Source organism: Strix uralensis, chromosome 4 (genome assembly GCF_047716275.1).
Source record: "Strix uralensis isolate ZFMK-TIS-50842 chromosome 4, bStrUra1, whole genome shotgun sequence".
Taxonomy (NCBI): domain Eukaryota; kingdom Metazoa; phylum Chordata; class Aves; order Strigiformes; family Strigidae; genus Strix; species Strix uralensis.
This window is the reverse complement of record NC_133975.1, coordinates 36,853,275-36,867,267: the sequence shown is the minus strand read 5'-3', so window position 1 is coordinate 36,867,267 and position 13,993 is coordinate 36,853,275. Positions and strand designations below refer to the sequence as shown.

At 38.3% G+C, this 13,993-nt stretch overlaps 1 protein-coding gene across 2 annotated transcripts; it reads right to left on the bottom strand.

Moving 5' to 3' along the window:
• Positions 1-136: 136 nt before the first annotated feature.
• Positions 137-11,905, bottom strand: CENPU (centromere protein U). Of its 2 annotated transcripts, none has more exons than XM_074866393.1 (11): positions 11,770-11,905; positions 10,639-10,750; positions 9,087-9,192; positions 8,117-8,207; positions 6,947-7,016; positions 5,712-5,829; positions 5,230-5,308; positions 4,186-4,233; positions 2,775-2,836; positions 1,361-1,517; positions 137-650 (listed from the first exon to the last, which is right to left on the bottom strand). In XM_074866393.1, exons 1-11 carry the CDS (start codon positions 11,818-11,820, stop codon positions 513-515), a joined length of 1,032 nt encoding a protein of 343 aa, XP_074722494.1. In that variant the 5' UTR covers positions 11,821-11,905; the 3' UTR covers positions 137-512. The 2 variants fall into 2 exon arrangements, with proteins under 2 accessions (XP_074722494.1, XP_074722495.1); XM_074866394.1 differs by having other exon boundaries at positions 6,947-7,013.
• Between the last annotated feature and the right edge of the window lie 2,088 nt (positions 11,906-13,993).

The window sequence follows — 13,993 nt, the reverse complement described above, 5'->3', positions numbered from 1 at the left end:
ACTGGACTGAAAACTAATTATGAATGCTGCTCCAATTTTAGCGCTTTTAACACTCTCTGCTGTGTGGTTTCTGTTTTGTTAGTTGTTATGTCCAAGTTTTACTGATAAGCCAAATAAAATCAATAACTTTCAGAAATGGGAGAAAATTATTTATTTCAAATACAAATTCAATAAAGAGATTTGTCTATCAATAGTTCAACTAAAGTCTATGTGTTCTCTTTTAAAAGTATATATTACTTTCACGATCACATTAATAGCCCAAGAGTACAAACCAACATTGCTAACAGAGCACAGAAAAGCTTTACTACTTTAACTGGAATCGCTATTTCATTAATTGCACTGACATTCTGAGTAAATTCTCACACAGACTATTTGACAATAGAAAGATACAGTCTCTGATGAAGCCACTGACTTCTTTTAAACATTGAAGCAAAATAGAGCAACAATGATTAAACAAAGCACCGACCAGTCTAAGAATTGTTCCTAACGAATGTCAATCTATTAAAAAACACTTAATGTTTCTCTGATAACTTCCCTCTTTGTACAGCCAGAGCTTCTTCTAGTTTCTTATTAATATTCTGAAAGTGTCTTTCTGCTCCTAGAATTCTCCGCGACTCCACCAGAAGAGCAGGGAGGCTGGAAGTTCCATACTGTTGTTAAGGAAATAAAATGACAAGGCGACATTTTTAACTCTTGGAAAAATCACTTACATATCTGTATTTATTTTTCCTCTATCTGAAATGGTGCAACATGATTTTTAAAAGTGAAGAATAGCCAACATTAGGAACTCTTCTGAAATGGTAGGATTTCCCTTACACGTGGCAGGCATGTAGCACAGAAAATACCACACCAGGTCATGAGCCACAGCAAACAGGGAATGAGTTCTAAGACTACATGAGAAGTTACTCTGGTCATGAAACACAAGTGTTGTTCCTAGCATTCAATACCTTACAGAACGGACATGTAAGTACCAGAGCTCTCCCTACCTTTGAACAGTAATAACAAAAAACCACGATTACTTGCTTCTCACTGTTAATCTTTCTTCAATTTCTATAAAAAAAATGTTAGACCTGAGGACAACTGTTACACTTTTATGTCCTTTGAACTCCTGGACACAGACAGCAAGGTAGCAGAATCCTCTCTTGTAATACTTTAGTTTCTAACATGAGACCAAAAAAATGAGATACTACAGTACAGTTAAAGCAATGATTCTCAAGTTGCTTCCACAAAGACAATTAACAAAATAATGCTATTTAGTGTAAGTTAAACATTAATAGAAATGCCCATCAGTCCAGGAAAGAAAGAAGGGTGAGGGGCTGATCCAGAACAGTTCAGAAACACACACAAAATATGTACTTACTACCACTTTTTCTTTTGGGTTTTCTTCTCTATAATCCAAACACTCTTGCTGTAGTTCCTTTAAATCAGTAATTAATTCAGTTGCTTGCCTCAAGGAAGATTTCCTTTCTTGTACCTCAGCATATTCTCTTTGTAGTTGTATCAGTTGTGCTTCAGCTCTGAAAAAGATCAAGGCTTTGATGACTATATCTGCATATTTATTTAATGAGTAATTATTTCCTCTGAAGGCTTAAGGGAAAGGTTGATCAGAAATACAAAAACATAGGTTAATATAACATACTGTTTAATTAGAACAACCAGCATATTATTTAAACAGGAGCATGGGTCCAAATCAACAAAAAAACCCCAAGCTTTTTTTCCACATTTCTCTTTTGAGTCTGACAATATAGCCATTCCTTCTTAAGCACTTAAGTTTTTCAAGTGAAGTACCTGGTGTTCTGCTTCTGCACACACCTGCTTGTAGGCCGAGGTGGTCAGTGCTTACGCTGAAGCATACTCAGAATCTACAAACTACATACACCTCTGCCTAAGTAAGCAGGAGGGCTCAACCCATTAAAATAGCGCTCCACGAACTGAACACCACCAGCCATTTTTGTTTAACAGCGTTGTAGCAATAAAAGCTTTCTTAAGGTGATCAAAGGATTAAAATACAACAAACAAAAAATGTGAAGACAGCTTTCAATCTGTGAGGGGGTTCAAACCCATATTGAGAGATGCCTTTAATTAGTTCTTTGCATGAATTTTGTCCATAGTACTGCAAAGGAAACAAAACTCTCACGGCCATACAGAAAGGGCTTTTAATCTGCCTTTGTGGACCCAAACCCACGGTTCCCTACAGCATTAACTTACAGCATGTATGTTACATGCAGCTTCAGTATAAAGCTTGTCACTAGTAACCAGCTGGATTTGGGGAAGTCTAATCGTTCTTCCAAAGAACATAATTTCTGTGTTGTGTATCTACGTGGCATTAAGATCAATGCCAAATTAGAGAAGGGGAACTGTGTGGCCACATGAGATGGAAGCAAACCGTGTATTCAGAGGCATCCCTGACAAATTACAGGTGAAATACATTCTCCCACCTCAAAACCAAAAAAGCCCTCTGTATCACCTTTGTAAATTTATGATTCATCACCTTTGCAATTACCGTTGTAAGTTAGTGTTTTTCTTATGAACGTATGGTCTGTAATACCATCCCAGGAACTAGTTAGCTAAGAGAACTTGCGGGAATGACTATCTAGACAACTGAAATATGGAGAGGTGAGGTTATATCCTGATCTTTTGTAAAACCAGAAAGCAATACAGAAGTAGAGTTTCATCAAAATAAAGAACAAAGAAAATTACTTTCATTTCTGAGTTACAAAATACCAGACTTCTTAAGTTCTTCAGGCTATTATTGTGCATCATTAGAAACATACCCAATTAGCTCTTCTCTGAGTTGCAACAGTCGCTGCCTTTTCTTTTTGATGTCTGTTGTTACCTGAAACAAATAGTGAGGAAAGTCTTTGAAACGGTTTCTGTAACTTCAAAGGCAAACAACTCAAATTTCATTGGCTTTTTTGCTTTGAGGTTTTATGCTTCTGATGCTGGGTGTGGAAGATTCCAAGATACCAGAACTTATAAATGGACATATTCTATGTCCGTATTTTAAACACTTTAAAGCTTATTAAAATGTCAAACTCTCATCTCCATCCAAAATTTCTCTTAAGGAACGCTGGATTTACAAGAATAAAAATGCCACAAACTCCTTTTGTAACTCAATCACCAACTCTAGAAGGTTTTGGTTGGTTCTGTTTTTAAAAAGCAAACTAGTATGAACGTATGTTCAGTATGATCACCATAACTAAGGAACTAAGCATAATTAAGTTTTCTTTAATACAACATCCAATTTTAAAAAAACCCAGAAACTAATCATAAATTTAACTTTAGCAACTACAAATCTGATTTTAAACAAACGTATAAGAGGCAAAATAAGGATAACTAAGTGGCTGTGAATGCTAGATATATATTAAAATTTTCATTTTGCATGCAGAAGAGCTTACCACATCACCTCAAATTAACAAGACTTTAGCACATTAATTGCTACCTCCCAGAATAAGCTTTCTGTTGACTTCACTTGTTAAAAGCTATTTTGTCATCAAAGTTTGCAGGTGATGTTAATCTGGGCAGAAAGGCTCTGGCAGACAGTGCCTAACCTGCTCTTAAATCTCTCTGCTGTAGGGCATTCACCTCTCCTAATGAAACCACTGCAATGTTTTCCTGCTCTTACACTACCTCCTCCTCCTGTCAACATTCCCCTGTTGCATTTTCAGTCAATTACTACTCGCTCTGAATGAACAGAGGAGCTGCCTTCCTCTGAACAAAGATGTTGCATATATTTAGGGAATGCAGCTCCCTTAGACTTCTCTCCTTTAAACTAAGCAACACAATTCTACCCTCACAGGTCACCATCTTTGCTGCTCTCCTAGATTTTATATTCATCTGTTTCTGGAAGGTTAGCTCTCAATATTTAATTGGCTCTCCAGAGGCCCCATCAGTGCTCAGTTAAAAAAAAAAAAAAAAAAAAGTAATTCACATGCATAGATACCTACACATCCTAATGTGCTTTTTCCACCCATATAGCAGTATACATATGGAGTTTGCAATCTATCATATTTACTCAGATCTTCTCCAGAAAACCTCTGGTGTTTCCCTATCCTCTATTTGTGCAGCTGATTCTGTACTACTGCACACTTTTTTGTGAATTACTTTATTTCTTCTAGTCAACTTTTTGAAATTTCAATGCCCACCTCTGTATGCTATGCAATCTAGTGATATATATGTATTTACCTTAGCATTTTTTTTCTTCATATTCTTTAATTCCTGGACTTCCACTATCTACAGATGAAAAGAACAATTACAGATTGACTATGGATCTTGATTTCATTTCTATCCTAAAAACATGGTTGCAAGAATTACTTTGGAATAACATAAAAAGCTATTTTAAAAAAATCAACACTGGTTCAAAGGAAGATTACAAGTGTATCAGTTGTGTAGAAATTTTTTCCTCTCTCCCTATGCCAGAGGAAGACTGTTGCATAAAATTAGTCCTCTTGCACCAGTTAGAGCAAGTAATGCTCCTTGTATCAATTAGTGTAATATTACCTAGCTTAATTTTTCTATAACTTTTTATAAAATGCATAAATCTAGTCATTTTAAAATTTGCTCATCCTAATGAATCATTTAGAACTATAGCTTTAGTATTTATCCATTGTACTTACCAGAACTCCTACAAAGTTCTGAGTTTATTTTACTTGTTGTAATTAGGAAGAAATCTTAGCCTTCCAAGCTAATAAGCTTTTTACAGTTAGGTTCAAACTGTTAATTAAAAAAGGATTATTTTCCCTGAACTATGTTAGAGGCCTTAGTCAGGCCTCCACACAAGAGTCACTGTCACGCAGTATAAAGATTAAATCATCAACCTTTTAAAACTCTAGTCCATAAGCTTTTAAAACAGTGTTTGACATAACTGCTCATTCAAATTATGCAGCTCTCCAGTTTTACTACATAATGCTTTAGACATGACAAAGGCTTCAGGATTATTAGATGCTTCCCTATTCTCAAAAGCTGACAATTTTGCAACATACTTGCATGACAGCAGTGTTGTGTCTAAAGGCAATTCTCATGAAAGCCAGCACAGAGGCAGCAAATCATAACCTGCACACAACAAACTGTGCTTTCATATTATTTATCCTGACAAGAGATTAGAAAATTTAAAGTACCATAAAATAAATGCGTAAAGGACAACACAAAACCAAAAGCATTTTGACTACAATGTAATATACAGCTCTGCAATCACTACCACAAAATTGATTTTATTTATGGTGTACTTACAAGATCAGTGATTTGGTCCTTGAAAGCAGAACAGAAGCCATTGATCGCTTTTCTGCAAATGTTTGATTCTATGCTTTGTCTGGAGAAGTCAGAGGGACAAAACACAACCCATTTGGTTTAGTAAGGAGAAATCTCATCCAAAACTAGTCCTTTGAGTAATGAATAAAACCCAATGTTAAGCAGCTAGAAGCACAGGCAACTGCAGATCTTTCATGTACTTGCAGTAGCTTAATTTCTACATTGAAAAATGACAGCTGAGATGTGTTGTTCTTATGTTTGGAAAAATATCAAATACCTGGAGACCACCTCAAGATCACATACGAAAAAATATTTGAATCACAGAAACCTAATAATCATTAAAATAACATCAGAATGTAACCATACAACACTGCATTCCCAAAAGGACAGCCCACTAGCAAAAACACATGTAATTTTTTTTTAAAAACTTTGAGTATTCAGCCATAGGAAAGCAGAATATTTACCTGTAATTTGCTGCTATCTTCTCAAATTCAGTCAGAACAACATCCAGTTCTGTAATATCTCTAGGAGATCTCTTCAGTTCTTTGGGGCACCAAACCTGTATAGAACATGGGCTATCCACTGAAACAACAGAATGAAGATAAGCATTGTACAATTCAGGTACATGTCCTAAAATAACAGAAAAAATATTATGCCCACTATTAAAATAGTGATCTAAAAATTAAGAATATGAAACTTGAGAAGCGGGATATACGAATTATTTCATCTGTCTTTGGCTGAGCAACTACGATACATTTATCTGGGAACGTTTTAGAATTTGGATGATCAATCATATACAACTTATTCTTCATCATTTCAAGCAAGTCCAGGAGCATGTTAGTAAACTAACTGATAAAGCGCACAGTGTACCCTAGATATAGCTGTTTGTGCTGTAAAAACTAGTAGTCCGAGTCTGGGCAACCTGCATTACTCAAGGAATAATGAGTTGTTATATTTGTAGACGTTCTGTATTAATACCATATATGCTTCCAAAAAAAGCTATATACAAAGATGTTCTTTAAACTTTGCAATAGTATTATTAACTAATTTCACAAGAAAGTTAAACCATGTTTCTTCACACACTCCCAAATGTAAATCTCGTACTTGGAATGTGATGGGGTACTGTTTCAGAAAAATGCCAGTCTCAAAGCTCCCTATCCCAAAGGTCTTCACAGTAAGAGCTGTGCCTCTGCTGTAAGTCAGGGCACTCCAAGTTCTGCCCCACAGCTGGTGCTCCAGGCCCCCAGACCAAGGGATGCACTGAACAGTCTTACAGCTCCCTGCCCATGGACCCAGGCTTCCCTCCAGAGGGAACCACAGCGCTGAGGGATATGGTGTAGTTGGGAACTGTTAATGTTGGGTTGATGGTTGGACTGGATGATCTTCAAGGTCTTTTCCAACCTAGACAATTCTGTGATTCTGTGAACCAGGCTGTGTGCAGGGATAATGCACACTTATGCTCTACCCCTTCAGGGGAGCAATAGGCAAGTCCAGGGATGCAGACCACAGGGATCAGAGCTGTGTGGCACACCAGCCCCTCAATTCAACCATTGCTCATGAGTGTCTATACCAAAACTCAAACTAAAACCTCCCATTTCCAGAAGCAGTATGTTGCTACATACCAGAAACAAAAACTATTGAAAAGCATTAATCTTGAATGAGGAGAAGCTACACAGAAGTTTTGAAGAGTCTACTTTACCAGAAGGATCTGATGTGTTCTCTGAAGGCTGCTTCTTTTTCGCCTGGAATTGAGTAGTATTCAGAGCCTTCTGTGATATAAAAAGCAGATTAACTTCCAAAAAAACCCCTCGGTTTACTCATTTAAACTTCTGAGAGATGGCAATTAGGCAGACTGCAGGAAAGCGCTTCCCGACTGAAATGTCTGTAACATTTACTTCGGCCTGTTTCGCCAGACCACAGCGCAGTGATCACACTGCTGAGAGAGAGCAGCTGCCTGACCGCACAGACCAGCTGACAGCCACTGGCCGTGCAGCAGGAGTAGAAACATTTTAAGGAGCATACGGACCCTCGGTTCAGCATAGTCACTGCCCAGTATTAACAGTTCACTGATCAACAGTGCCTGCTCACCTTCCTTTTCAGCCACATTCTGTCCCAATTCTTTCTCTCCTTCGACTACTTTGTGACACCAACAGCACTTCTACAAGAGGGCTGCATACATGCAGTTTACTGATGAAAGACTAACACCCCATACTGAATTTTACAACATGATATTCAACAATTCCAATAAATTTCAATACATAAAAAACTTTTATGATAACTACTGCATAGCTTCTTTTATCATAGGCCTACTTTCTCATGTCTGCAGATAGTTAACATCCTCTGTATGCCTGGAAGCTAAGTGGGCCAAAAGCATTTTACACTCATTGTGGTCTAAGTGTGGAAGAACACTCATTCAAAAGCAAGCAGGTTTTGTTTAATTCTAATATGTATTCAAAATTAATTTTATCAATAAATAATTCAGTTCTTTCATAAATACGTTTTAGTTCAATACTGAACAAGTACAGAGGATTTATATTCCATTTAGTATGACATTCTTTAAGAACATACATTCCAGATATGGAGAAAATATTTGAAAGAAGAAAAGAACATATTCCCAAATGAGCAGGAGAAATGGCTCCCAGATCCAGGAACACCTGGCTATTATATTGCCCATTGACATGATGACGGTAGCTTTAAACTTTTCACTTGGCCATCTCACAGGAATACTTTGAGGATTAATTATTTTGGATACAGTTAAGTACTAACAAACAAATGAAAGGTCTTCCTCTCCCCCCGCTCTAATGCAGGTATGGTATGAAGTAAGTTAAAATTAAATTGACTGATAATACTCATGCAACTTTTTCTGTACCACGTTCTTCTTAAGGGGTTCATCTTCAGGATCAGCTGTGTTGCATTCCTGAACATCACCAGCAGACGTTTTTGAGTAATGTGGTTTTTTACTAGGAAAAGAAAAATATCCACATAGAAACCCACTACACACTGCGAAAGAATGATCTTCAACAATATTCACAACAAAATCCTGTGTTTTGGGGAACATTTTGTACTGCTATGTATTTAGCTTGTGTTTCCTAAATGGACTACATAAAAACTTGCAAATGGTATATAAAGGGAACAGAATCCTTATCCCTCAACAGCAACCCTCACAATTTAGAAATCTAGTACTAACTGACCACTGGGATAGCTGTGCTGTTATTGAGCAGAAACTTTGAAACAGAGACAAAATTATCATTGAGGATATTTTAGCAGGAATGGAGAAGGCTTTCTTGGTGGGGGGCGAGGCTGGAAATCAAGACACACAAAAAAATACATACTCTAGCAAGACAATAATAATGCTTCTATTTCATTCAAATAAGAACTATTTCAGATTTTTCATATTTAAACCAAATTTGATTTAACAAATGAGAAATATACTAAAATTTGCATTAAAAGGTTTTTAAAATAATTTTTTTGTTACATATAATTTAACTGTCTTCTACCTACTTTTAAATTTTTCCACCTTTTAACTTCAGACACCATCATGTAGATAACTAATTAACACCTCACAGAGGGATTTTAAAATCCTTTCATATATTAAAAAAATATAATAATTACTTAAATCAATGTACTGCTTACAGAAGGCAGAGTCTAACTTATTCTCCCATTTCTTTTCTACATTCCTCAACCTTACTTACTCTTTTGGTTTCTCATCTGGGAAGTTTAAAGTTAAAACATCTGTTTAATAAGCAACTAGGAAATCCTGACAAGCAGAACATTTTTCCCATTTAATCTAAAAATCTGAAGATTAAATTAAATGCTGGCAATTATGTTTTTCACTAGACCTTCTTCCTGTATTTTTCCTTTGAGGTGCTGAAACATGACCAAGTGACTCGTTTTGTGAATCTTCCTCTCCATAATCATCCACAGCAGTACTGTGCAAAGGGTGATCTATGAAGAACGGAAAATAAGCTGTATGAAATTTGTTCCCATGTGTTCAGGCAAAGAGCATGGGGATGTTAGCACTGCCTGCCATTAAGCATTTAGTTAGAGTATTTGTGGCTTGCTCACTAACACTCCTGTTAAGTATTATTTGAGGATTAGGAAATATATATATAGTGAAAAGCTTCATAGTTTCTATACTCATCCACCTGCTATTTCTCTACAAACCAAAAGCAAAGGTGCAGGAAAGCTCAGCACATACGTATGGCATACAGCAAGCAAAACATTTTGTACAGTTTAAAGTCTCTCTTTGCTATGGCATACGTCTTCTACACATTTAAACAACTACTTTCTAAATTTTACCTTTCTGTTTTAATACTGATTTTAGCTGCTTTATTGGATGCTATAAGAAGGCAGCTACAGCTGCTACAGAATGTTTATAAATGTAGAATTCTTTAAGGTAGCTACCAAAATAGATTAGAACTCTGAGAACTTCAAGGTTTTAGTATGCCTTCCACAGTATAGATTTCTTCTTTCAAGCACATTACCACAAAAATTTAGTGTTAGCTTACATTAGTGTTAGTGGGCATCCTTTTTACAGTTTTAATACCATACCATAGAGGTAAGGAAAAGAGCTTTTCATTTTCCAGCCTTTCCCTTAAGTCAACCCTTTTGCTCTATTGTTCTTTATAGCTCATTTTCAATGCTGTTTCTAGTAGTTACATGTATATTTTCATATTTTCTTAGAATAGTAACTATTACAGCTGAGAAGCAGCTCTTAACATTTTCTCTACAACTTCTAATTACACAGTTTTTCAAATATTTTGCTTAGGGGCATTGACATATAAAAGCTATATATATTTAACATCAGAGGACTTCACAGAGGTACCTATTCTGTCTAAATTGATTCTTTTCAAATATTCTGAGGCCTCACTCCACACGTCCCATACAGAGCATGAAAGTGGTTTTAACGCTTCATCAAAACCAGTATGTGTTTGTGACGTTGCTTTTTTAAGTAACGTTTGAAAGTGGTAGTACAACATCCCTGTGAATGTCTAAGTTTGCTGCCATGAATATTCTTACAGTAGCAAAAATTTCACTTCATAATTTGTGTAATTTAACAGAGAATAACTTAAGATACTGAACTTTCATTTCAAAATGTAAATTCTTAGGCAATTGCAATGTTATATTGTGTGAGATTCTACCGTTCAGACTATAAAACTTGAATAGTCAGTATTTTTCCATTGACTTTACTTGCACATGTTACAGCCTTAGTCTCATTACTTCCTAAGTGACAGAACATAACGCTGCCCTCAAAAAACCCTCTATCTCTCCCACCTGTAACTTCATCTGGCAAAGAAACAATACCTGTTTCTAAGTAAGCATTGAAATATTTTGCCCATATGGGTTGTTCATGGAAATCATACATTAAATGACAATCAAGTTAATACTAACCAAATGAATCATCAAGCTCAAGTTGATTTGTTTCTGCTACCTTCAATATCCTTGAGACATCTGGTTCTTCAAGTGGAAATAATTTCCGAGGCTGGGAGTTGGCTTTGTGTTCCTGGAAGGGTATGAAATTAACTGCTAGTTCATCCAGCTTTTTGAGTGTAAAACAAATTAAATATGACAATGAAATTCAAGAACATTTGACTAGAATACATTTAACAAGCACCGTATTGACTAATGTAAGCTCATCATGACTACACGAGCTATGATACAAAGCATTTGAAGCATGTGTTTTTTCCTTAGGGTATGGGGTTTTTTCCCCTAAGAGAAGTGATGGAATAAAACTGATATATTCTGATATTTGATACTATACTGTAGTGTGAGCTTTGTCTTATTTTATAAAACTAAGTGCATAAGCTTATAAATCTTATAACAGTCTAATATCTGGTTCCTATGATCTGTGGCCTTTTCAGGCATTAAAATATTTCTTCTTTCATCTCTATATTACATAAATATCCATCCTTGTCCAATTCAATTATTTTCACTTTAAAAAAATGAAAAGCTATAGTGAGACTTTTTATAAAGAATGGAATTTATAAAGCAAGTACTACACAGCCACTTCTGTAAAGCAGAAGGGTAGAGAAGAATGGCACTAGTTTATGACATATTTGTGAATGCATCATTCATACTGTGTGGGAGTGAATTTCCTAATTGTGTGTGTGCATGGAGAGGGAATTACAACCAGAAAACACCGATTTCCTGAGCTTTTAATTTTACCAGCACTTAGCAGTGCCTCACAAATTTTGTTACAGTAGCAAATATAGACCCATCAACTAATTCCTCTATAAACTGGTCTCCTTTAATTTTACAAGACTGTTTTCAAACTTTTGCCTGTTTGAAAGGCAATAGCCCATTTTACCTGATGATGTACTATTCCTACAAAAGAAAAACCAGAAAACCCCAGGCACGCCCAACTGCGCCAGCCAGGGCCTGCACCGCACAGTTCTCAGCATCTGTGCAAAGCAAGCCCCGCACCACCACCTCTGCGGCCACCGCCGGAGCCAAGGCCGTAAGAGCACGGGAAAACAATAAAACACTTGCTGCTTTAATTCTGTTCAACCCAGCAAAACTTACCTTTAATTTATTTCTGGAATGACTTCCCTTCATTTTCTTCTCTGAGGACATTTCACTAGTCAGTATATGCTGCTAAATATACAACTGAGAATAAAGGTACCGAAAAACCGTCCCCGATACAAATCTGCTTTCTCTGTCTCGATACCTGGGGGAGAACGGGAAATCTCTGTTAATTAACTCACTTTAAAAGTTGTAAAACTTACTTTATTCGACCAGCCCGACGCCTGGCATAGCACACAGAAGTTAGTAACGAGACATTCAAATAAAAAAGACGATGCAAGACAACACAAAGCGCCATTTACACCTTTACTTTCGCTTCACCGCTGCCGTTTCCCTCACGCAGGAGCCCCCAGACCCGCCTCCCCGAGCGCCAGAAGCCCGCAGGCGGGGCCCACCGCCTCGGCAGGAGAAAGGAGAAGGCGGGCGGGGCCCCGCCGCTCCCCCTGCCCCACCTGGTGGGGGCTCCCCGCGGCCACCGGTGCCCCTCGACCCAACCTCCTCAGGGGACGCTCCCGCCGGCGGCGGCACCGCTTTCCCGCCGCGATTCAAACGGGGCGCGCAGGAGCCGGGACGGGGCGGGGCCGCCGGCCGGAAGGGCGGGGCCCGAGACAGACGCACTTGGCGCAGGCGCACTGCCTGCCCCCGCCTCCGGGCGGGGCGGGGCGACCTGGGGCGGGGCCCGGCCGCCGGGGCCTGAGAGCGAAGGGGCGGGGCGGGGCGGAGGAAGGGGCCTCCTTGTCCTTCCCGGGGGGTGGCCTGGCCCCGGGCACGGAGGAGCTGTCGGAAGGAAGGAGAGAGCGCGCTTGGGGGGAGGTCGTGCGGTTGGTAACGCACTCGGCCTCGTTCACAGTGGATTACCAAGGTACCTGTGCACTGGCAGGTGCATTTTTTACATTTTAAGAGACTGTTTCCCAAGATATTTTTTTTTCCCCAGTGCCCAAGCATATCCAAGGTGTGTGCTGAGCAGCAGTCCAGTCTGGGTTCATGTTTAGTAAATTCACCTAACGGTTGTTTTCTGAATATTTTTTTTACCAACTAGTCTGACTATGCTATAAAAAAAAAAAATCACCACACCCCTCTTCTCTCCCCCACACATGCCATGAACTAGTGCTATGCATAACCAGGCCCAGACTTTCTAGCTAGAAAAACATACCAAAAAAAAGATCATTTGCTATAATCATGCACCAAAAAAAGTAGGATTCAGATTGAAAACTTGGAGTTCTCTGGCACATAGCAATTAAACTGTTAATGGGAAGGGCCCTTTTCATGCCACAATCTCTTCATCCCCAGGGAAGAGTTTTCTTGCTTTTGGGTTGCTTCTGCCAAGATCCTTGAGGTCCCTTCCAAGCTGGTGTTCTGTGACTCGAATTCCAAAGATCATCTGCTGCTGCCATGCCACACCCCCCCCTTTGTCCAACCAAATAAGATAAAACACAGTGAAATACCACTTCAGGATTAACAGGTGGTAAATACTCTTTATACTTCTAATTTGCTGGCTGTAGTACCCTGCCCCATTTAGCAGGTAACAAGCAGCTGTAGAGACTACATACAGTGCAGGTTTGTTTCTGTAAGTGATAAAGGGCTCTTCCAGGAGGCTTGCTTTGATACAATCTGTTAAGAACATAACCCTCATCTATCTCTTAGCCATCTCCACTAGGACAGATGTGGTGAGACTTTGTCTTTCCAAGCAGCATACACAATTTGAGGTATTGAATAAGTGACAAAGAATTTGGTTTAGAATTCTTTCAGTAGGGAAGAAGTGTATAAAGGAATGCACAAAATCACTCAAAAGGAGAAAGGCTACTATGGCTAGGAACAGAATTGTGCTTATTATTTCACAATAACATCAATGTTAACACTGAGCTCTAAAAATTGTCTTGGTGGTGATGCTTCATCTAAATCTGCCCATGAAGTCTTTCACACCACACCACTGATTAAAGCCAGATGCACACTTTAAGTGGGAAGGTAAGGAATGATGACAACGCAGGAAGAACAACCACTATCACCCAAAGGCAGCGTAAGAGTTTAAGAAAACTCCAGGTTTTACTCAAAAATCACTTATGATGATGGTAAGAACACTACCTAGCTGTCAGAAACCATACTGAAGACAAAAATGAAGTTGTCTCTTTTGTTTGAGAATACTGATGGAGCAAGTTACATACAACAGCATCCCTTTCTTACAGACACTGGCCAAAAATTTACACATAAATATCAGATCAAAGCA